The sequence below is a fragment of the Schistocerca gregaria genome, chromosome 2 (genome assembly GCF_023897955.1).
Source record: "Schistocerca gregaria isolate iqSchGreg1 chromosome 2, iqSchGreg1.2, whole genome shotgun sequence".
Taxonomy (NCBI): Eukaryota; Metazoa; Arthropoda; class Insecta; order Orthoptera; family Acrididae; genus Schistocerca; species Schistocerca gregaria.
This window is the reverse complement of record NC_064921.1, coordinates 671,598,327-671,624,565: the sequence shown is the minus strand read 5'-3', so window position 1 is coordinate 671,624,565 and position 26,239 is coordinate 671,598,327. Positions and strand designations below refer to the sequence as shown.

The 26,239-nt window shown below is 38.9% G+C and overlaps 1 protein-coding gene across 8 annotated transcripts in view; it reads left to right on the top strand.

Moving 5' to 3' along the window:
• Positions 1-26,239, top strand: part of LOC126334718 (transmembrane protein 94) — a 461,078-nt gene that overhangs the window by 390,429 nt on the left and 44,410 nt on the right. For 6 of the 8 annotated variants that reach the window (XM_049997238.1, XM_049997237.1, XM_049997233.1 and 3 more), the window contains one exon: positions 7,805-7,929. The exons of the other annotated variants lie outside the window; for them this stretch is intronic. In XM_049997238.1, the coding sequence (XP_049853195.1) occupies positions 7,805-7,929 (125 nt within the window). The remainder of the gene's footprint in view (positions 1-7,804; positions 7,930-26,239) is intronic. 8 annotated transcript variants of the gene reach the window in all.

The following is a 26,239-nucleotide window of genomic DNA, read 5'->3' as shown; positions in this document are numbered from 1 at the left end:
CCGGTCTGGCTTCATAGCGTGATATATCCTTAAGGATCTTTAATGTGGTAGTTTCTCCTTGACTTCTGCATTCATCTGTCATTGATTTTCAGTGAGATTCATTCACTCACCTTCAGTGTCAATTTCTCAACCCCAGGACACATGGTGGTCTTGAGGAAAGAGTCAGTTTATACAAGCAGTCATTTGGTCCATGTAAGTTGACCATCTACAGTGTTCACTGTGCCACTATGATGAGGATTTAAGTTTGGAGTTATTCATAGGAATAGGATCTAGTGGCATATCTACACTGAAGTGCCAAAGAAATTGGTATAGGCATGTGTACTCAAATACAGAGATATGTAAACAGGAAAAATAGAGCACTGCAGTTGGCAATGCCTATATAAGACAAATGTCTGGAGCAGTTGTTAGATCGGTCACTGCAGCTACAATTGCAGGTTATCAAGATTTAATTGAGTTTGAACATGCTGTTATAGTCAGCGCACAAGCGATGGGACACAGCATCTCTGAGGCAGCAATAAAGTGGGGATTTTCTCATATGACCATCTCACAAGTGTGCTGTGAATATCATGAATCCGGTAAAACATAAAATCTTTGACATCGCTGTGGCTGGAGAAAGATCCTGCAAGAACAGGACCAATGATGACTGAAGAGAATCATTCAGCGTGACAGATGTGCAACCCTTCCACAAATTGCTGCAGATTTCAATGGTGGGCCAGGGTGTATATGACCTGGGACAACCGGGAGATCTTGGAAAAACTCGGGAATTTTTTCATCCGGGAGAAAACCGGGAAAAACATGGGAATTTTTTAGAATTCCAGGAATTTTTCATTATTTTAGTTTTCAGTTAAATTTTTGTAATTTTGACTGGTAAGAACCGATACTCTAACAAAGGATATTACTGTATCCCGCTATTGCAGAATAATACTACGGCATTAAAACATGAACGAGAGAAAAAAACGAAAATAAAGCTTAAGTTTCAAATGAAATGCGCCATATACGACAACAAAACACAGTGCTCATACAAATGTCTGCCAGCAGCAAAGTGTGTCAAAGGCTTTAGGAAGACTATTCAATGCTCCGTAACAACAAATTGCCTCCGATGAGCGTGAAGTCACAACTGCTTACATTAGATTCATTTAAGCAGTTATGAGCGTGGTCATGCATACGCACAGTTGAGTCGCGTATGAGTAATACCTTCTCCCACTGCTGGCTACAGAAATGTGGCTGTTGGCTGGGTAAGCAGCAGTAGCAGCAACCAGCCACATGGGGAACCAGGAAAAATTTTACTGGCACTCCCACGCTGCTAGATTCACAGGTGTGTTGCACTCCCGGATCTGGGAGAGGCAAACCGGGGTAACTGAACCGGGCGGAAAGTTCGGTGGGAGGTGGCAAAGTCATTTTCTTGAGGAAAAAAACCTTGTTTCACAAAGCACCTAGCATCCAGTGCACATCGGTCTATCGATTATTCATCTAATTTTTAAACGCTCCCCCACCGGTTTTTGGACATTTTTGAACACCTTCTAAGTTGATTTGTAAATGAATTACAAGTTGATTTTTTAATGCGTGCACAGTGTACGTGATTTCTCTGCCAGGGGAATGCTCATCGCATCTAGAGATGAACTTTCCTGCAGACAAAACGTAATGGGGCTATAAAGGTGAACCGGAGAATGCCAACTGCTGCTTGTTGTTGTGGTTGATTTGGTTTGAAAATGTTTAGCATTGTTATAATTACTAGCGAAATCCATACATTCAGACTACCAGAGTGGAAATAAACGATTAACAGGAATAACAGGCAAGGAAGATTATGTATTATCTTCTTGGTGTATCCAAGAAAGTGAAATTCTGACAGAAAATTTTTGGCCAGATCGCAACATTAGACAGAACCAGTTGTAGTCTCCAGCTAGCAGCTGCTTGAGTCCTGTTCTGGGAGTTGCGCGGAAAACGCATTGTACGACCACGCCTAACTGGAGAATAATCGCTGGATAATTAAATCGGTGATTGTGGCAGGGTTAGTAAAGTTAACCAGAGAATGAATTTTGACAGTGGTAGGAATAGTTACAGAATTACTGATAAGATTGTTTATTAGAATGAGGGAGGAGAAGAAAAGGGGGCATCACACAAATTATGGAAGAATATTATGATTCCAAATTTATACAAAAATTTCGTTCTACTACTTTTCGGTCTAGTGCATAAGAAACTATTTCCTAACATGAAGCTTTTTGACTGTAGTAGACCAAACAGGTATTTCATATTGGTACTTCGTGAATTATATTATCATACTATAAAAATTATCATTATTGTCAAAACAGTCTAGCTTATTTGGCGTGTGTTACAATTGCTGCAATATTAGAAAGGCCTATTTTGTTTTATCCAGCACACAGTGACAAAATAGACGTAATCAGACCGAGGAACCACACCAGTATTGGGTACTATTTGTATTAACAGCTTTTTCAGTATTAGACGACGACATTTCGATTTTTCGTGTAGCTAAACGTTTGACGAACTTTGATAAGGTAATAGTTCTTTCACAGAAAGGAAAGCTGTTGCAAGTTTAGGGAGAAAAATCGCTAGGACCTAAAGATTGAAGAAATGTGTACTGTCTTACCTGTCTCTTGTCTTTACTGGTTTTAGGTATCCTATATTTAATTTTATGTCACACAGAAAAGCAAGTTATTAGCTAATAGGCAATAGAGAGTCCAGATTTTCTGAAGCGTTCTTGTTCCCATCCAGTATTAATTGTCATTCCTTTTTTTGAAGAAAAAGAGGGGCAGGATGTCATACTGGCCGACTGGGAGCAGGAGAGGCACTACAGGACATTTTAATTTCCACTGTCCTGAAATAGTTTTATGGCATCCAATACAAAAGATACACGTTTGAGTTCCACAGAGCGAAATACAGTGACGTGTGGTGTAAGAATGTTGTTTGAAGATGCGCAGCACTGCACTTTGGCACACTTATGACTAAATAACGTGTCTTACATTTCCTCGCTAATTATTGTTTTATGTATCAGACTATTCAGAAAGACGTGCACTACAAAATGAACTTATTTTTGAAAAGTCTTTTCTTTTTTTTATTTTTGATGTTCTGATGCGCAGAGCAGTCTGACTTATAGTGGAAAAGGGGGGGGGGTTAGTCTCCAAGTGACCCGTGTTTACATTTAGTGTTTTTCTGTTTCCTCTTCGTTTATTGCTCTCACGTCCAATGAAAACAATGCAGATTTCTGTAACTGGGCGCTATCAAGTGAATTAAAATACATTCACATAATTACAGAAGGCTAAAATATGTTACTAGTTTCAGATTTTATTTTATTTCCACCTTTCTGACAGTCAAGCTTTAATCGCCTTGCAGAACAATAAAGTTAATTTTGTCAGTTTGCTAAAGAAATTTGGCTTTTATTAGGGTTTCCTGCTGAGGCAGTAAATTTATTTGAAACGAAGTGTTTAATTCCACACTATTGGCTAGTTTCAGCTGTTTGCTGCATTTAAAGTGCACTTTTCATCTTCTAGCACGTATAGCATCATTCCATAATAAAGAACCAAACATGAGATAATACAGTACTGGCAATCCAAGAAAATTTACGTCCCAAAAACCACACCGGAAAGCTTAATATCAGATTGTAGCCTACATCGTTGGAAATATGGAAATAAGAATGTGCGCTTTAAGGCGAACTATGCATTTTAGTATGGTTCACGAAATTCCGACGCTCTTGGTGTCTCCTCTGATGTCTTGTTTCTTTTATGATATAATGTAAGAAAGGTCTTTTTAATGTTTCATACGCTCGAACATAGGGCTTCCTACGTCACTGTAGCTCCGTAAGCGCAGTGACGCCTCTTATGTGGCGCTCTTAGGCAACTGCTGAAATGAATCTATTCCTAACAGGTCGTGGGAAATATTGCGAATTGTGGTTCGAAAAGTGTTATTTTCAAAGTAAATTTCCTTTTACGCAAGATGAACTATGTGCGAGAATGTATGATGAATTTCTTAAATCACAGAGTGTTTGCTCTTTTTTTTAAATCAACTCTTTGATGACGAGCCATTTAGAAGAATTTCAAGCCCAGAAGATAAGAGATATATGTCGGTATTAAAAGTTTTACTGGCGTATTTGTGTGATGTATCTTAAAGTGTAACATGCGTTAAACAGATCAACATTATATATGAAAACATAGTTTCTCTTGTAGCTTTTAATCTTAGAGGCAAATGTTATATGCAAAAGCTTTTATTTTCTTGTAGCAACACTACGTATATTAACTTAAACAATTATCTTTTCCTGTGGTGGAATTCGAATATATACTTCCGTAATACGAAAGTATGCAGCGTACGTGTTGCTGCGCGTCAAAAGATGTTTCCACAGCCTGTTTTTTCCCCTGAGTTTCTTTTCCTAAAGTGCCAAGAAATTCTACGCTGCTGTATAAAACCATATCCATTGAAAAGGTTGATAAGTATAACAGTTCAGACGGAAAGTATACTGTTACTTAACACGGAAAAAGTGCATTTTCACCCGGGAGAAAATGTATATTTAACTGGGAGATCCGGGAAAAATCTGGGAATCTTTTTCCTTGTCCACGTATACACCCTGTTTGCCATCAACAAGTATCAGTGTGTGAACCATTCAGCGAAACATCATTGATATGGGTTTTGAAGCTGAAGACCCACTCATGTACTCTTGATAACTGCATGACACAAAGCTTTACACCTCACCTGGGCCCATTGGCACTGACATTGGACTGTTGATGACTGGAAACATGTTGCCTGGTCAGATTATTCTCATTTCAAATTGTATCAAATTGATGGACGTGTACAGGTATGGAGACAACCTCATGAATCCATGGATCCTGCATGTCAGCAGGGACTGTTCAAGCTGGTGGAGGCTCTGCAGTGGTGTGAGGCATGTGCAGTTGGAGTGATATGGGACCCCTGATACGTCTAGATATGACTCTGACAGATGACACATACGTAAGCATCCTATCTGATAACCTGCAGCCATTCATGTCCATTACGCATTCCAATGAACTTGGGCAATTCCAGTAGGACAATGCGACACTCTACCCATCTAGAATTGCTACAGAGTAGCTCCAGGAGCACTCTTATGAGTTTAACTCTTCCACTGGCCACCAAACTCCCCAGACACGAACATTATTGAGCATATCTGGGGTGCCTTGTGTGGTGTCACAAGACTTAGGCCTGTCCCACCCCTCATTAAATCGACCAAGACTTATATGAATAATTGTAAGAACAGTTATTATTATTATCTAATGAAATACAGTGGGAAGAAAGTTCACAGTTGCCATGTGCAGTGTTATATGGCTTTATGCTTAATTACAGACTTACTATTTTAGCAGTTGATTTGTGTTCACCACGTAACGCCTGCTGTTTACGTCCTTCTTCGTTGCTGAGCGATGTATCACTTTTTGTTCTGACGCCGCAACTCTTCCTTTCCTATATCTTTACTACTTTTTATCTATATAAATGAAGAACTATTGGTTTTGCTGTTTAACAACTTTTTAATAACTGTGGAAGTATTACAGGCATACGTTTTACATGAACCTTTCAAGACTCCTTCGATCTGTTTACAAAGAGAAATCAAAATATCTCTTCCTTTGACGTTGTCCAACAACCACCTAGGAAGCTTGACGCCCTTGCGGCCCAGGCTCTTCCATGGCTCACGGTAGTTTTCAGCATTCATTTTATTCCTTGCCCACTTGCCACTACGTCGAACTTACGTGGTGATCGTTGGGCAACATCTTGCATATTATCTGCAACATAAATAAACTTTCTTCCCACAGTATTTCTGAAAACCCAAAACCAACTTAAAGAACTTAATAATAATAACTGTTCTTAGAATTATTCGTATAAGTCTTGATCGATTTAATGAGGGGTGGGACACCACACTTGCAACGCACTGTTCAGAAGATATCTCCACCCCCTTGTACTCTTACAGATTTATGGACAGCCCTACAGGATTCATGGAGTGAGTTCCCTCCAGCACTACTTCAGACATTAGTGAGTCCATGCCGTGTTGTGTTGCGGCACTTCTGCGTGCTCATGTATCTGCTACACGATATTAGGCAGGTGTACCAGTTTATTTGACTCTTCAGTGTACATCTACATCTACATCCATATTCCACAAGCCACCATGCAGTGCGTGGCAGAGGGTATCCTGCACCACTAATAGTCATTTCCTGTCCTGTTCCACTCCCAAATAGAGCAAGAGAAAAACACTGTCTAAATGTCTTTGTATGAGCCCTAATTTCTTGTATCTTATTTTCGTAGCCCACACACAGAATGGCAGTCAGCTTCAAATGCTGGTTCTCTAGCTTTTCTTAGAAGTGTTTCTTGAAAAGAACATTGCCACCCCTCCAGGGATTCCCTTTTGTGTTCTTGAAGCATCTCTGTAGTACTTACGTGTTGCTCAAACCTACCGGTAACAAACTTAGCAGACCACCTCAGAATTGCTTCAATGTCTTCCTTTAATCTGACCTGGTGCTGACCCCAGACACTTAGCAGGACTTAGGAATAGGTTGCACTAGTGTCGTATGTGCAATCTCCGTTGCAGATTTCCCACACTTTCCCAAAATTCTCCTAATAAGCCGAAGTCAACTATTGGCCTTCCCCACCACAATCCCCTCTTGCTTGTTCCATTTTATTTGGCTTTGCAGCATTACATCCAGATACTTTAATGATGTGACTGTGTCAAGCAGGGCACTACTGATGCTGTATCCAAGAGGTTTGTTTTTCATACTCATCTACATTAACTTACATTTTCATACATTTAGAGTTAGCTTGCCACACCAACTAGAAATGTTGTCTAAGTTTCTTGTGTACTTCTACAGTGACATAGTTTTGCCAACTTCCCATATCCCATACACCCCAGCATCACCAGTAAACAACTGCAGATTGCTACCAATCCTGTCTGTCAAATCATTTATTTATATAGAAAATATCAGTTCTATCACACTTCCATGGGGCACTCCTGTAAGATACCCTTGTCTCTGTGGAACACTTGCCAGTGAGGACAGTATACTGGAGTCTATTATTTAAAAAGTCTCCAATCCACTCACATACCTGGGAACCTATTCTATACACTCATACCTTTGTTAACAGCCTGCAGGAGGGCACCATGTCAAATGCATTTTGGAAATCTAGAAATACCAAATTTGCCTGGTGCTCTTCATCCGTGGTTCGCTGCTCTTCATCAGTGGTTTGCAGTATAAATGGAAAGCTGAGTTTTGCATGAATGATGCTTTCTAAAACTGCACTAGTTTGTGGACATAAGCCTTTTGGTCGGTGGCAAATTTATTATATTCAAACTCAGAATATGTTCAAGAATTCTGAAGTAAACTGTTGTTCAGGATATTGGTCTGTAATTTTGGCAGTCTGTTCTTTTACCCTTCTTTTTTCCAGTTGAGAGATTCATGATAAATACAACATTTCCTATTTCCTCTGTTGATGATGATGATGTTTGGTTTGTGGTGCACTCAACTCTGCAGTCATCAACACCCATACAAAGTCCCAATCTTTAAACAGTCCAGTCTAGCCACTTTCACAAATGACAATGAAATGATGAGGAAAATATAAACTCTCCGTCCCCGAGCATAGAAAATTCCCAACCCAGCTGAGAATCGAGACCGGGACCCCGTCATCCATTTCCATTGTTCCTTATGTAACTTATAATAGAAATTTTTAGAATAAGATGCCTCGTCCAAGATATTTTCAGGCTCATGTTTCCATTTTTTGTTTATATGTAAAGTGATGGTGACATTCCAGGAGTATATCTGAACTGATATCTTTTCATTTTGATCTGCAGGGCATATAATGTGGCTGGTATGCATTATAGTTCCTCTTCTGTCACTGTCCCTTGTTGGAAAACCGACTGATCCTCAAGTGATGCACAGAGCCACTGGGAAAAATGAATGTGTTTTCAATACCCAGGTAAAGAATGACAAATACTTATGAAATTCCTGTTTTTGGATAGGTTTTCCATCAAATCACTATGTTGAAAATTCATAACTTCTCGTTACATTGTCGTATTTGTAAATTTAGCTAGCAATGTTATTGTCTTTTCTTGTGTTAAATTTCATTTTGTAAATGATATATCGCAAAGAGATTATGGCGCACCAAGGCAAAGTAGAGGCTGCCTCTAAATGTTCCTAAGGACTTGCTCGTGTGGTCTTCATTTCCATTCTTCTTATTTATAATGTCACTTACATCCTTTTGCTTGTGCCACATCTTGCTTTTTAACATTAAATTCAGTAATTTACTGTAGAAAAGAGTTATGTGTTATAAAATGTATAGCAGTGAAAACTGTAATAAGAAACAACAAATTGAAGAAATAAGAAACCAGTTGCCTAAAAACATAGGATAATCAGTGGAACCATACTAACACATTAACTGAAACGTATACATACACTGACAGTGCAGGCAAAGAAAATTAAGAAAATAAAGCAAGAAAAAGCAACAAAAAATACCAAGATATAAAACAAAGAACAAACCAAGTAGACAACATACACTGCCGGGTCAAAAAAAGTGAAGTATCCAGAATACATGGTTGGGTGTCAGTGTATTCCATGAGATATTCTCAAAGGTATCTATAAAATTTGTAACAAATTGTTTCTTGTGGTCATGTCAAGAGCCCATTACATGCCAGTGAGAAATTGAAAACGTTTTGATGGACAAAGATGAGTTAATAAAAGGACTGAAAAATGATCTTGACACCTTAAAAAAGAAATGCAATGCTTTGAGTGAAAAATGTGCGAATTTAGAGAAGAAACTGCCTCGTAAAGATTGTTGTCATTTGAGCAATTCAAATGTAAATTGTGACAAATGGTGCTAACCTAGAAATAGTGTCTCATTAAATGTTGTTTGAAACAAAACTAAAAGTGTGAACATATTAAGCATCATGAATAAATTTGCTGCTCTTGGGACCAAAGAAAAAATGCAGTGAAATGAACAATGATAAAAGAGTTTTTACCTCCACCAGAAGTGAACAATAGATTGATAACAACAAATAAACAGTACAATTGCTGATCATACAAATGTTTCTATGAAAAATGACCCAAACATACATACAAAAAGTGTAAATAAAAATGAGCTATGCGCTGAGGAGGGGGGGGGGATTGATGTATATGGAGCCAACCACGCAAAAGGACTTGGCAATGACAAGTATGATTAAGCCAGGTGCCGATTTCAAAGAAGTGACAAGAAATATTGTAACAGGTTACTATGTAAGATGTTCAGTAATGTCAAATTAATAGGTGTCAGCTCCCTTGATAGAGCCTATTTCACCAGATGTACTTCACTTGAATAGTACAGGAAAGTGCATGTTAGGAAAGTCAATAAGTGAAGCAATTGAAAGTAAATCCCAAAAGACAGTCAGTAAGATGGGCTGTTATGAACCATATGTAGAACCTGCTACTGAACCAACAGCAGCAACTACTTCAGCAGGTTGCAACAGAACCACAGATATAGCCACATCAGCAGCTAAGAGGAAAGATAGTGCTGGCACTAGTTCATCTGCCAGAAACAGAGATATGAGTAAATGGAATGAAAATTTTTTATGAACTGTCATGCCCCAGCCAGTGACACAAAAACTGTAAATACGGAAGCATTACGGTCTTCACCCTTACAACAAATGTGCAGACAACCAACCTCTCCACGACCAACTTGATAGGCCAGATTATCTCTCTGTACTCACGCAGGATAAATAACAATCAAAATAGTGTTCAGAGACATAGTTCAGATGTTACAGAAACTGGAAAAAAAGGAAAAAAGAAAAATTTAGAAACAGATATAAACGTTTCTACTGTAAGAATTCTGCGTGAAAATGTACAGTGCACATCTAGTAAATTAAAGGAGATAAAAGTACTATCAGGGTGGTTTGAATAGTTCTCAGAACAGAATGGAAAAATAGTACTTCCATCATTGAATTTTGTTTTATTTTTCAATGTAGTCTTCTTGTAGATTAATGCACTTGGTCCATCGATGTTCCAGCGCCTTAATCCCATCTTGAAAATGAGTTTCCTCCAGGCCTGCAAAATGGTTATCAACTCTGCCTATCAATTCTTCATTTGAAGTGAATCTTTGTCCACCAAGAAAAATTTTCAGGTTTGGGGAGAGGTGGAAGTCTGATAGAGCCATATCAGTTGAATAAGGCAGGTGTGGCAGCAATTCATACCTTAGTTCAAGTAATTTTGCCATGACGACAGTACATGTGTGCAGGCACTCATTTTCGTGATGGACAATGAATTTCTTCCTTTCTAAACCTGGCCTATTTTCACTTATCTTTTGTTTCAATTTGTCCAGGAGGTTAGTATAGTATTCTCCAGTAATTGTTTGCCCAGTGGGGAGATAATCCACAAACAGAATCCCCTTCACATCCCAGAACACTGAAGCCATGGCTTTCCCACTGAAGGAATTGTCTTTGGTTTCTTTGGTGGTGAAGAATCAGCATGTTTCCACTACTTTTACTCTTGTTTTCTCTCTGGGCTATAGTAGTGCACCCGTGTTTTGTCTGTGGTCCAAACCAGCATAAAAATCATGTTTGTTTCTCCTAAAATGGGCCAAACATTGTTCCAATATGTCCATTCTCACACATTTTTGATCCAGTGTCAAGAGTCATGGCACCCATCTTGCAGATATTTTTTTGATTTCTAATTCTTCAGTTAAAATCTGACATACCCCTTTAAGATGACATCTGGCAGGCATAAGCAATTTCTCGCTCTTTCAGTCGGCAATCCTCCATGACCATTTTGTGCACTTTTGCAATGATTTCCCGAGTAGTGACATGTCTTGGCCGACCACTGCGTGGATCATCATCTAAGCTTTCCCAACCAAAATTAAATTAATGTGTCCACTTGGCAGCAGTTGAATATGAAGGAGCAGAGTCCCCCCAGTGTGTTCTGGAAAACAGCACGAATGTCCTTTGCTTTCATACCTTTCATTCCTTGCTCAAATCTTGATTTTTTTCCACCTTCGCAAATCATTATACAGGAACAACAACAAAGCCACATCACTGTCACAGCTCTCTTCCAAGAGCACTGACATGGCATGTGTTTACAGACAACAGTCCAATGTATACCATGTGAACAACTTGTTGCGATAGTGCTGACCTCTCGTGGCAATTCTGAGAACTTTTCAAACCACCCTCATAGTAGCAGCACAACTGCCACAAACATTTACCATGGCAGAACTTGGGATAAAAGAAAATGAAATTAGTGTTTACAACATAAATACTATGAAAAAGTGAGTTACTTCTGCAGCTGTCAACATGAAGGTAGAGGAGTTTAGTATATGCACACAGTGAAATGAGGAATCCTGTTCATGGACAGTGGACAACTGTTCAGATATACTATTTGAATTGGCAACACTACAGACAACATTCAAAGGGGAAGAGTGTTTGATATTAGGGATATACAGATCACCGAACAGTCAGGTAAATGGTTTTCTAAAACAGCTAGCAGTTCTGTTAGATGAGACTGTTAGGCAGTTCACATACGTAATAACAGCAGACGATCTAAATATTAACACATTGAAAGAAAGCTGTTGTACTAAGAATTTCAGTGATCTAATCAACACTTATGATGTATGTCTGGTAGTAAATAGTCCCACAAGGTACAGTAAAGATACAGAGACATAAATAGATCATGTAGATACCAATAAATCACAGTATAGGTCATAAACACAGCCACTGTTGACCACTATGAGGTATTAATAGAGGTATCAGATAAGAGAACGAAATCAGATAAAGTCTTTAAAGAGTTGCAACAAACAACTTACGGAGGCTACAAAGATTAATGCAATCTACAGACTGGAGTGATTTGGACCAAACAGCAAACATAAATAAGGGCTGGGAATCATTTTCCAAAACATTATCCTGTTAAATAGATCTTGCATGCCCATCAGTATATATGGATATAAGTGGTAAGTGCAATAAAAATGGGATCACAGTAAAAACAAAGAGGGAAGAGCTAGAAACTATGTATGAACAATCCCAAATAAATCCAATGTAAGCAAATTGTGATGCTCATATGGACAAGAAGAGATCATATAAGAAATTGATAAAAGAAACCAAATCAGATTATTTCGTAAACAAAATTACAGCTTCTAATAATATCACAAAGACCCTGCGGCCATACAGGAAGAAAGAGATGGAAAGTGTAGACATGAAAAACAGTGGGAAAATAACTAAAAAGAAAAATAGGAAGGAAATCAGGGACCCTAAAGTAGTCAGTAGTATTTTAAATCAACATTATGTTGAGGTTGTGGAGAGTTAGTTAGTTAGTTTTCATGTTCCATGGATCATTTTGCATGATAAATCGTCATGATGTGGAATGATTCATTTTACATTGATATTGCATATTAATTTGTACATTTATTTGTACTCTGAACATCACCATATAATTTTTACCCCTGAAATGAAAACAAGATATACAGATTGAGTTAGCAATTGCTACCCGCATCTTTTACTCATTACGAATATAGAAATTCTTCTGTGGGATAGAAGGAGTAGTCAAGGAGAGAAACTGTTTCAATTTATTTTCAAATTTTACCTTTCTGTCTGTTAGACATTTTATATCACTGGGAAAGTGGTCAAAATTTTTTGTTGCAGCGTTGTGCACCCCCTTTTTGTGCTAAAGACACCCTTAATGTTGAGTAATGAATGCCATTTTTTCTTCTAGTATTGTAATTATGTACCTCATTGTTCCTTTTGAACTGCAGTGGATTACTTACAGTAACCTTCGTGAGTGAATAAATATACTATGAAGCAGTAGTCAGAATGCCCAACTCCTTAAACAGATGTCTACAAGACGATTGCGGGTGAGCACCACATATTATTCTTACAGCACATTTTTGGGCAGTGAAGACCTTCTTTCTTATAGATGTGAAATTAATAAAGCAAAACTCTCCTGACACAGAATGTATGCAAAGCGCTCCTCGTGTGGCAAAATGTTTATTTCTTCTCCCAGTAAATGAACCTGAATTAGTAAAAGCAATACACCAATTAAAAACAAAAATTACTGGGGGGCTGGACGGTATATCTACTAGACTAATTAAATGCTGCGAAGCCTCAGACTTTTCTCATTAACTTAGACATGGAAGAAGGAATATTCCTGACATTTTTAAAAAAGAATAAAGTAATCCCAAAGGAGGCAGCAAGGAAGATCCAAGAAATTACCAAAATTAGTAGGTGGAAATGCTGTCATGTATGCAGATGTCGCTTCAGTCGTTATAAGTTTCTTTCAACAGATGGCATACAAAAGCAAGCTTCTCTAAATATGGAAAGTGGAAACAATTATTTCATAGGAAATTCTTTTTATAAACTAAATAAAATCACATATATGCAGATACATGCAAACAAAACACCTAACTTGAACAGTATTACTGTCAAGCTAGGAGACTTGGATGTAAAAGACACAGAAACACATAAATTTCTGGGCATGACAGTGGATGGGTACTTGACATGAGAGAAACATGTAAACAATATTTGTCACAAAGTGAGTTCAAGTATATTTCTAATGAGAAAAATTTCAAGGACAATAAACACACATACACTGCGAACGATGTACTGTGGACTAGTTCATTCACAAATTTCATATGGTATCCTTGTATACAGAAATTCTGCAAATGTGAACACACAAAGAGTACTAAAGCTACAGAAGAAGGCTGTAAGATGCATAACAAAACTATGTTCTGCAGAAATAAATTCAGGGAACTACGCATATTAACAGTACTGAAACAAATATTTGTACACACAGATATCCATAATTATAACAAAAAATAAATAAAAATGATTATCATAGTGTAAGAAATAGGCTCAAATTAACTGATAAAGTAACTAAAAACAGGATGCGTTGTATACAATAGTTTGCCAAACTATATAAAGATAATAGATAATAGGTCTGCTTTCAGAAGTAAACTAAAATGTCACTTGAGTAAAACTTATCCATTCAGTGTTCAAGAATACCTTGAAACTAAAAACTGATGCAAGGCTTCATTTGTGACTGTGCAAATATGTAAAAAACTTTCAGAAAGCATAAAGTGACTTTAATCTTTGGCATATTGATGTTTTTCACATGCTTGTATTTTAGAGGCTATTTTACTGATGTATGCAGGTAGTTATGTATTTTTGAAATTTGAAATTTTTCAAACTTCATGTGAACTTGTCAAATACCATTGTACAGAATGGTCCATAGACATAAATAAAAAAAATTTAAAAAAAAATTCATACACATACACATCATCCAGGGGTGTATAAATAATTAGAGTTGCAGTTCCCTGAGACAGGTGGAATAGGCCACTGGAGTGCATTTTTGTTTCGTGTTTAGTGTTGTTTCATGTTTAGTGTTGCTCATGTTTAATGTTGTTACTTGGCCTGATAGGATATAAGGGGTGTGAACACTACCAGGCATTGAGTGATCGACATGAAGGACGTGTAGATGCAACATATTCTTGTGAGTCGGCATTGCCAGTACCAGGCAGAGTTTTAATGGTGTCTACAGTGGGTCGTATCTGGCCTGCTGGTTGAACTGTGCAATATCTAGATGTGTGGGGCATACAGATGTGATATTGGCCCAACATGGCTGCCTGGGAACAAGAGAGGTGGCGCACTCACTGTAAAGACTCTGGTCAACCAGATCTGACAACCACAATGGAGTATCACCATATTGTACACAAAGTGCACTGTAACCCGTTTCGCATATGTACCAACCATCTGAGAACAACTATTGGACACTCGGCAATATTGTGTACCATACCGCACCATTGGGCAGAGAGTAGCAGCAGCTGGACTAGGAAATTGATGTCCCATGTCTACACTGCCACTACCACCACAACGTGAGCAACTGTATCTGGAGTGCTGCTGTGATTGAAAGCACGGACTGCTTATGATTGGAGTCACATTGTGCTCAGGATGAGTCACAGTTCTGCACTACCATTGTCAGTGAGTATTGCAATGACCTATGGAGAGGTCCCATTTATCAACAGTTTCGCAGAGGCGGGGTAGTGCTTTTCTTGACATCAGAGTGGGGAGAGCCTTTGGGTAGGTCTTCAGGTCACAGCCAGTAGTGACTGAGGGAATGCTGTCAGCACAATGGTGCATTGCAGATGTCTTGGATCCTCATTTTTACCACCTCTCATGTGACAATATCTTGGTGCTATTTTAAAAGACATTGCTCATCCACACATGGCACATGGCTCTATAAACTGCCTGTGCGATTTTGAGCTATTCCCATTGCCAGCAAGATCCTCAGATCTGTCTCCAATAGAATGTGTGTGACCAGATTGAACATCAACTTCATCCCAGTGCCAGTGTCCAGGATCAGGTACAGCAGTTGTGGAGAGGATACTATGAATGGAGAGGATGCTATGAATGGCTTTATGACAACCTTTCCAACCGAATCTGCCTCTGCATCCAGGCCACTGCTAAGTGGGCTTATACTGCCAAGTTCTTCATAAATTTGACACAATTTTGTAAACACTGAATAACATCACAAAATCTTTTAACTAGTGGAACTTTATTTCATTTTCTTCTCCCCTTCTGGTTGCTTCACTTTTTCTGTATTAATAAAAAATGTTAGATATATCTAGCTTACAAAAGCAAATAATTCGACACCAAAATGCATTCAAAAATCATGATCAGGGCAGTCAAATACTACCTATCAAGTATCTGTTCATTCTGCTGTGAGAATTGCAATGTAATGCACACAGGAATTGACTAGAATGATGTTGACACCAGGTATAAGGAACACATAAGAGAAATAAACAGAACCCATGTGGATAGCCACATATGTTAGTACTCCACTTTTGGGATTCAGAGGGACGTACCAGCATGGGATTGAATCCACCCGATGGATTACTGACAAGGGCCGGTGTGTCAACCACCCCAGACGTGGTTTTTAAGTGTTTTTCAGTGTCTGACAAGCTGAATAACTGGGTGATACTCACATCCTGCCTCAGTTACACATTTAGAAAAGTTTGCACACTTTCACATAGAATACACAGATAGTCAGGTGTGCACAAATACTATTGGGGGTGGTGGGGGGTGACAGGAAAGGGTATCAGGTCTACCTCTATACTGCTATGGTAAATACGAAAATTAACAAGTCAACCCTGTGGAGATACGAGAAAAGGACAGGGGAATGAAAAAGATGAAGATAGGAGAAATGCATAAGAGAATGAAAGTACAATTCAGACTCTTGACACTGCCTTACTTAACAGAACCAAAGAGTAAGAACAGAAAGTAAAGGTATGAAAATAATTAATATCAGTAACAGGAGTATTTACCAACAGCATCAATTGCAGCAGTTACGGTATAATGTTTGTACATCACACTTAGTTTATTTTTTTACTTATATCTGTCTTAAAGTAAGTAGCAATTATTTTTTACTGTGCTTGATACACTGTAATTCCCCTACTTGTTTTTTTCTTTGCAAGACATAGTTTCACATGTAACTATCACCATTAGATACTGCTGAAAGTTGTAGCTTTTCCCGGATCTTGATGGAGTTGAATACTGTCCACAAAGTAACTGGTGCTGTGCTAGCATCTGTGAAATTGCTTCATACCACTGCTGTGAATGAGTCGTTGGTGATGTGGCAAGGTTGTTTCCTGTTGCACTAAATGTCTTATAAATCTTGCCAGCTTCTCCTACTTCTGATGTTATTTACAGAGAACCACCTGATTACGCACTGCAGAGTGACAGGTTGTTTCCCTGTCTTGAGCTAAATTGTTGAAAACGTTATATGTGTCAAATGGCCAAAAAGTGTGTTTCTACTGAATGTAAGAGGTATTATCATCTGCTAATAATGAGACAGAGCCAGTGTGAATTGGCTCAAGCAGACATAACGGTGAACATCAAATGAATTCAGGAATCATAGCAGGTCAATTTATGTCTTTATACCAAAGTGTAACAGAAGCACTCAGGAAATTAGAGTGAGAATGTTTGGAAGGAATGTGGAGATGTTTGTATGAAACTTATTCATGTGAGTTTATCGGACCAGTGACAATGAAGACTGTATAACAGTTCTGGTACCTCCATAATATACTGTGGGTTGTATAAGGATAATGAGAGAGAAATTACAGCATGTACTGCACTCAGTATGCAGTTATACATCTGTTTGCTGGATATACAGGGGAGTAAAACTTTCAGAGAAAATGGGAAAGGGCAAAATCATCACTTTGAGGTAAGGAAACCTAGTCCAGAAACAAAAGAGTCAAAGCTAACAAGTGAAAATGAGAAAATTACAAAATTTATTTTGGTCTGCTGTGATGGTAAAAATTGTAGTTCACAGTTTTTAATTTCCAGCACAACCTACAAATGATGTTATACCCATAACAGTTGAGTGTTTCCAAAGGAAAATTGCCTTAAAAGAAGCTTTAAAATTATGGAACAGAATTGCTGCCCAGTACTTACCTTAAAGAGAAATATGAATATACTGCTGATTGATGCATATAAAAATGCATCCTCTATCTTAACTTTTGGAACTAACAGTTACTTCCTCAGGGAACAGAGAGGGTTAAATAGGAGGAGGTTAAAAAGGAGGGACAGGTCATCCTGGCCCCAGGGTAAGAGAGATCACCTGTTGCAAGGAGGAGGGGAAACAAATGTTGGCCAGAATATTTGCTGCTTTTGAGTGACTTATTGATTCAGCAAAACTGATGTCTGGTGATGGCATATGCATTGCCTTTCTAATTAAGTGTAATGGAACTGCTTTTGATGGACCATTTTTTGTCCTCATGGTTTCATCAACTATCGGGAAAAATATATAAAGGGTGACTGAAGGATTTCCATTTGAGGTTGTTGCTGCAGTGTATATGCAATGTAGCAAGACTCTGTTGCATGTATCTAAAGCACCAACATGAAGGCAAGGGGTTAGTGGGACATTCATGTCTTTCAGACTTGCGTGCGGTAAATGCGGCAATGTGAACTACAGTGTCATTATTACTAAATGTATCCAAACAGGACCTACATGCTGTTCTTTTCTTGGCTGCTGAAGAGCAAACACCAGTAAATATTCATTGGAGAATGAAGAATGTGTATGTGGCAGCATGTCCATCACAAATCACCATTGTGGGGTGCAGCTGCTTCATGATAATCCATGTCCTCATATAGCAAATGTTAACACCCAGGAGTTACGCCAATTCAAGTGGGAGACATTTGAGCACCTGGCTGTAGTCCTGATGTCTCCTCATGCAATTATCATGCCTTTGGGCCCTTAAAAGGGGCCGTGAAGGGTGACAATTCTTGTCAGACAAGGATGTACAGCAGGCAGTTTTGGACTTCTTCAGTGATTGCCTCAGTGCTGATGGGAATTTTGCGTGATTGACTCACCAATTCTGGACTGTACGGCCTTTGAATGGAAGCTTTTTGGGGGCCCTTGTAGTAGCTAATGATTTGAATCTTGTTGTGTCTGTCTTGTTGCTGTTGTCATCTGGGACTCAAGTATCATTTGGCTTACTGATTTCATTCACTTCATGTCTTATAATGCTCCAAATTGCCCTTGCCCTTTTTATAATACTAAGAAGACTTGTAACATCTTAACATCAGAAACTTTGTGAAACAAGAGAGTCATAATCAGTACAAAAAAAATATTCTTTGAAGCTCTACCAGGAATTTTATTGAAATGATTGCCAATATAAAACACTGTGCAGTAAAATTTGGAATGGCAAATGTATAACTAAGTAAAGTTTTTAAATTTATATTCAATTCTGGAAAGCATAACTCACTTATCAGCCTAGTTTTTGTAGGTGATTTAATAACCAGACAACTATTTCCACTTGTTCTGCTTTAATTTAATCCCATTTCACTAGAAAAAATACAATTTTACACAACAATGTCAAACCCTTAACATGACAATAACTGCACTCAGCTGTGATTAGGACAGCACTCAGTTAAGTTAGTGCTGATGGCCCCTATAAATGTACTCCAACAAGCAGCATTTTACAAAGTATTGTTAAGACAACTGCATAATCAGAATTACAATTAAAAGTTGTACATCTTTAATAATTTTCATAAAGAATTTGCTAGTGTACAATATGGTTACAAGCCTTATATAAGCAGAATTTATACAGAAATACGTATGTTTTATATTGTTGTTGTTGTTGTGGTCTTCAGTCCTGAGACTAGTTTGATACAGCTCTCCATGCTACTCTATCCTGCGCAAGCTTCTTCATCTCCCAGTACCTACTGCAACCTACATCCTTCTGAATCTGCTTAGTGTATTCATCTCTTGGTCTCCCTCTACGATTTTTACCCTCCAAGCTACCCTCCAATACTAAATTGGTGATCCCTCGATGCCTCAGAACATGTCCTACCAACCGATCCCTTCTTCTGGTCAATTTATCCCACAAACTTCTCTTCTCCCCAATCCTATTCAATACTTCCTCATTAGTTATGTGATCTACCCATCTAATCTTCAGCATTCTTCTGTAGCACCACATTTCGAAAGCTTCTATTCTCTTTTTGTCCAAACTATTTATCGTCCACGTTTCACTTCCATACATGGCTACACTCCATACAAATACTTTCAGAAATGACTTCCTGACACTTAAATCTATACTCGATGTTAACAAATCTCTCTTCTTCAGAAACTCTTTCCTTGCCGTTGCCAGTCTACATTTTGTATCCTCTCTACTTCGTCCATCATCAGTTATTTTGCTCCCCAAATACCAAAACTCCTTTACTACTTTAAGTGTCTTGTTTCATAATCTAATTCTCTCAGCATCACCCGACTTAATTTGACTACATTCCATTATCCTTGTTTTGCTTTTGTTGATGTTCATCTTATATCCTCCTTTCAAAACACTGTCCATTCCGTTCAACTGCTCTTCCAAGTCCTTTGCTGTCTCTGACAGAATTACAATGTCATCAGCGAACCTCAAAGTTTTTATTTCTTCTCCATGGATTTTAATACCTACTTCGAATTTTTCTTTTGTTTCCTTTACTGCTTGCTCAATATACAGATTGAATAACATCGGGGACAGGCTACAACCCTGTCTCACTCCCTTCCCAACCGCTGCTTCCCTTTCATGCCCTTCGAATCTTATAACTGCCATCTGCTTTCTGTAAAAATTGTAAACAGCCTTTCGCTCCCTGTATATTACCCCTGCCACCTTTAGAATTTGAAAGGGTGTATTCCAGTCAACATTGTCAAAAGCTTTCTCTAAGTCTACAAATGCTAGAAATGTAGTTTTGCCTTTCCTTAATTTATTTTCTAAGATAAGTACTAGGGTGAGTATTGCCTCACATGTTTCAGCATTTCTACGGAATCCAACCTGATCTTCCCAGAGGTTGGTTTCTTTTTTCCATTCGTCTGTAAAGAATTCGTCTTAGTATTTTGCAGCTGTGGCTTATTAAACTGATTGTTCAGTAATTTTCACATCTGTCAACACCTGCTTTCTTTGGGATTGGAATTATTATATTCTTCTTGAAGTCTGAGGGTAGTTCGCCTGTCTGATACATCTTGCTCGCCAGATGGTAGAGTTTTGTCAGGACTGGCTCTCCCAAATCCGTCAGTAGTTCCAATGGAATGTTGCCTACTCCGGGGTCCTTGTTTCGACTCAGGTCTTTCAGTGCTCTGTCAAACTCTTCACGCAGTATCATATCTCCCATTTCATCTTCATCTACATCCTTTCCATTTCCATAATATTGTTCTCAAGCTCATCGCCCTTGTATAGACCCTCTATATACTCCTTCCACCTTTCTGCTATCCCTTCTTTGCTTAGAACTGGGTTTCCGTCTGAGCTCTTGATGTTCATACAAGTGGTTCTCTTATCTCCAAAGGTCTCTTTAATTTTCCTGTAGGCAGTATCTATCTCACCCGTAGTGAGATAAGCCTCTACATCCTTACATTTGTCCCCTAGCCATCCCTGCTTAGCCATTTTGACTTCGTGTCTATCTCATTTTTGAGACGTTTGTATTCCTTTCTGCCCGCTTCTTTTACTGCATTTTTGTATTTTCTCCTTTCATCAATTAAATTCAATATTTCTTCTGTTACCCAAGGATTTCTACTAGCCCTCGTCTTTTTATGTACTTGATCCTCTGCTGCCTTCAGTACTTCATCCCTCAAAGCTACACATTCTTCTTCTACTGTATTTCTTTCCCCCATTCCTGTCAATTGTTCCCTTATGCTCTCCCTGAAACTCTGTACAACCTCTGGTTCTTTCAATATATCTAGGTCCCATCTCCTTAAATTCCCACCTTTTTGAAGTTTCTTCGGTTTTAATGTATAGTTCACAACCAATATATTGTGGTCAGAGTCCACATCTGCCCCTGGAAACATCTTACAATTTAAAACTTGGTTCCTAAATCTCTGTCTTACCGTTATATAGTCTATCTGATACCTTTTAGTATCTCCAGGGTTCTTCCGTGTATACAACCTTCTTTCATGATTCTTAAACCAAGTGGTAGCTACGATTAAGTTGTGCTCTGTGCAAAATGTGTAGCTTTGAGGGATGAAGTATTTCTTAGCCCCAATCCATATTCACCTGCTACGTTTCCTTCTCTCCCTTTTCCTACACTCGAATTCCAGTCACCCATGACTATTAAATTTTCGTCTCCCATCACTATCTGAATATTTTCTTTTATTTCATCATACATTTCTTCAATTTCTTCGTCATCTGCAGAGCTAGTTGGCATATAAACTTGTACTACTGTAGTAGGTGTGGGCTTCGTATCTATCTTGGCCACAATAATGCGTTCACTATGCTGTTTGTAGTAGCTTACACGCATTCCTATTTTCCTATTCATTATTAAACCTACTCCTGCATTACCCCTATTTGATTTTGTGTTTATAACCCTGTATTCACCTGACCAGAAGTCTTGTTCCTCCTGCCACCGAACTTCATTAATTCCCACTATATCTAACCTTAACCTATCCATTTCCCTTTTCAAATTTTCTAACCTACCTGCTCGATTAAGGGATCTGACATTCCACACTCCGATCCGTAGTACACCAGTTTTCTTTCTCCTGATAACGACATCCTCTTGAGTAGTCACCGCCTGGAGATCCAAATGGGAGACTATTTTACCTTCAGAATATTTTACCCAAGAGGACGCCATCATCATTTAATCATACAGTAAAGCTGCATGCCCTCGGGAAAAATTATGGCCGTAGTTTCCCCTTGCTTTCAGCCGTTTTCAGTACCAGCACAGCGAGGCCGTTTTGGTTATTGTTACTAGGCCAGATCAGCCAATCATCCAGACTGTTGCCCTTGCAACTACTGAAAAGGCTGCTGCCCCTCTTCAGGAACCACACGTTTGTTTGGCCTCTCAACAGATACCCCTCCGTTGTGGTTGTACCTACGGTATGGCTATCTGTATCCCCACCAATGGCAATTCCATGGTTGATGGGGGGGGAGGGGGGGGGGGGTTTATATTGAAAATTAGAAAAATACATTTCATAAACAATTAAGACAGAAAAAAGTTAATTTAAATTTTACTTAGTCGAGGTTGATTTACATTTTAATTACTCCATGAGTCTTGTTACTAATATTATTCCTGCATATTTGACACAAAGTTTACAAATTAATTAGCTCAAATATTCAGTCAAAATTCCTTAAATATTTTTAAGCTAATTTCAAGTTGTTACAATATCCTCTGATATGTTCTACAAAGTAGTTTTAAATAAGATGATAACAACTTTGATGTCTGTGACTATGAAGGCTTTCCCGGCGTAATAATTGATAATATTCTTCTCGGGTATGTAGCCGGATCATAACGTCTTCATGACACAATATTTCCGCGGTCCAACTGGCCGCCATCTTCAGGTGAGAGTGCTGGTGCACGATCTCACTGGAACTGACTTCCCAGCGCAAGCGGCAGCCCCTATATAGGCCGCAGAAGACCCACAATGCATGCGCGAGAAGGTGCCGTAACTGCCCTCTAGCGCAGTAGACATACCCCGCCGCCAGTGATGGAAACAGGCAAAATCGAGATATTGCTGTCAAAAATTTAAAAAAATAAAAATAAAAAAAATTAAAATTTATTCCGACGATAGAACCACAGACCGTTGTTTTTTAATGTCAGATAACACTGGGTCCCAAGTCTTACTTAAAAGATAACCCTTGTCTCTATTAATAAGATTGTCAGATAACCGAATCTCTATGGATTCTTTTAAAACACAGTCACAATAGCGAGATCCAGGGGCAACCATTTGTGTCTCGTCATATAGTATTCTGTGTCCCTCGGTGAGACAGTGTTCCGTCTCCACGGAGTAACATCTCCTCTCTCGAAAGGGCAGCCGTCCGGTCCATTAGAGAAGACGAAGATCTGATAGTTCTACCAGCGGAGAAAGGCAACGCAACTGTTCTTCTGTCACGTGATGACTATCTAGGAAAGATGAATCTCTTACTTGAAGACTCAGCATACAGAACATTGTAGGATGATCCAACTGAACGGATAAAACGGAAGACGCTTTCACTGTTGAAGAAGAGTTCTTTACCTGATGACGTTCTCAAAAAACTTTGTCCTGGTGCTGCCGTGCCACTGAGATTATACGTTCTACCCAAGATTCATAAGAAAGGGGTCCCGCTCCGTCCGATCGTGAGTAATTTGGGTGCTCCTACCTACAATCTAGCCAAGTATTTAGCATCTGTTCTTGGCCCTCACGTCGGTAAATGCAAACATCACATTTCCAATTCTATGGTGTTTATTCAGAGATTGAAGTCCTTGTCTCTTAGTTCCTGGGATTTGCTTGTGAGCTTTGATGTCGTGTCGCTTTTTACCCGGGTTCCTCTGGAAGAATCCTTGCAATTAATTGGTGAGAAACTGGATGAGGAAACAACCAGGCTTTGTCACCACGTGTTAACGTCAACGTACTTTTTATTCAATGACAAATATTTTGAACAGACTGACGGAGTGGCTATGGGGATCCCTTTGTCCCCAATAGTTGCCAATCTTTTTATGGAAGATTTTGAGGACATGGCGCTGAAGACGGCGTCCTTCAAACCAAACTGTTTTTGGAGGTACGTTGACGATACGTTTATGGTGTGGCCTCATGGGAGAGAAGCTATGAACCGCCTCCTAGATCACTTCAATTCCCTGCATCCTAGCATCAAATTTACCATGGAGGTGGAAAGTGATGGAAAACTTCCGTTTCTGGATGTTCTGGTGTACAGAAAGGATGATGGGACACTGGGACACAGCGTTTATCGAAAGCCTACGCACACGGACCATTACTTACATGCTTCTAGCTGTCATCCATCGTTCCAGCGTACTGGGGTCCTGCGGACGTTGGCGGGAAGAGCTTCTGCCATTTCAGATGGAGAAAGCTTGACACAAGAATTGGACCATCTTAAGATTGTGTTCAAGCAGAATGGCTATACAGATAAACAGATCCGTAGTGCTTTCCAGTTTGGACCTTCGCCTGAACCACCAGAAGATACCTGCCAATCGGTAGCTTTTCTGCCTTTTGCTGGGAGCATTTCCTCGAAGATTGGAAGGATTCTGAAAAGATATCACATCAAAAGTATTTTTCGTCTGCCAGCCAAGATTAGAGCGCTCCTTGGCTCTATTAAGGATGACTTGGGTTTGAGGAAGCCCGGTGTGTACAAGATCCCTTGCCACTGTGGAAAGGCTTATATTGGTCAGACAATCCGGACCATTCAGGACCGATGTGTTGAGCATCAGCAGCACACACGGCTGCTTCAACCTGAGAAATCTGCAGTGGCGGAACACTGTCTCACCGAGGGACACAGAATACTATATGACGAGACACAAATGGTTGCCCCTGCATCTCGCTATTGGGACTGTGTTTTAAAAGAATCCATAGAGATTCGGTTATCTGACAATCTTATTAACAGAGACAAGGGTTATCTTTTAAGTAAGACTTGGGACCCCAGTGTTATCTGACATTAAAAAACAACGGTCTGTGGTTCTATCATCGGAATAAATTTAAATTTTTTTTTATTTTAATTTTTTTTTAATTTTTGACAGCGATATCTCGATTTCGCCTGTTTCCATCACTGGCGGCAGGGTATGTCTACTGCGCTATAGGGCAGTTACGGCACCTTCTCTCGCACGCGTTGTGGGTCTTCTGCGGCCTATATAGGGGCCGCCGCTTGCGCTGGTAAGTCAGTTCCAGCGAGATCGTGCACCAGCACTGTCACCTGAAGACAGCGGCCAGTTGGACTGCGGAAATATTGTGTCATGAAGACGTTATGATCCGGCTGCATACCTGAGAAGAATATTATCAACTTTGATGTCTGATTGCATAGTATCTGGTGTAACAACTTTTGCTCACTGCTAAAACACTGAAACTTGCATATGACTAAAGTTTACAGTGAATATAAAAAAATACACAAATTGTGATATTTGGGTCGAGTTCTTCATTTAAGTTAGGGGATCACATTTGAAACTAATCTGTGTCATTACAAATGCTTATAGTATATTTTTAAGTCTTGTATAGAATTACTCCTCTCCACTGTAATTGTCCTTGATCTCTTTTAAAGGAAAACTGGAGTCATTATGTTGTAAGAAAAATGAAAAATCCAGGATTGTTGTACGAATACATTAATGAAAGAATTAAAATTCTTTGGTTATTTTCTTCCTATTTTTCATCATATAAATTCTCCCTTATTAATGTAACTGAGTCAGCATTGCAGTTCTGTGAGGGTTTACTTTTCATTTTGTTGTTAAATTCACTGATGGCGATCTTTTAATGCCACCATTTGACTGTCATGGTCAGATGAACTATTTGTGATTAAAAATAAAGTATCAGTAACTGTTGCACTCAGTCTTTCTGTACTAGGTGAGAATGTTACTGTGGGCAGTCAAACCAAAGCTGAGCACCAGTATGTACCCTCAATCAGAACTATTGAAACGACTATATTGAAATATCTACATTCTTTGCAATAAGTCTTCATTTCTTACTTGATCAATCAGTCTGATCTTTGACAGTTTTCTGTATCACTAAACTTTCAGTGGTTTTTAATCATTTCATTTCTATCTTCCCCATTATTCATGTTTTGTACCTGTGCAGAGCTTTACCTTCATCTTTTTATGTTAAGAGCTTTTTCTCATTTTAGAAAGCTCTTTTATCATGTGCAATCCTTGTTACCATTTCTTTCTTGTATCTTTCTTCTTCATATACTGTACGTTACAGATATCAAAAGTTGTCCACCTTGTGAAGGGTCTCTTATCCAAGTTTAACATGTAGCCATTCAGCACAGCCGAATGTATCACACACATCATTGTCTAGCTTTCTGTTTTCTATTGGCTAGCATGTGTTCCACTTCATCAAGCACC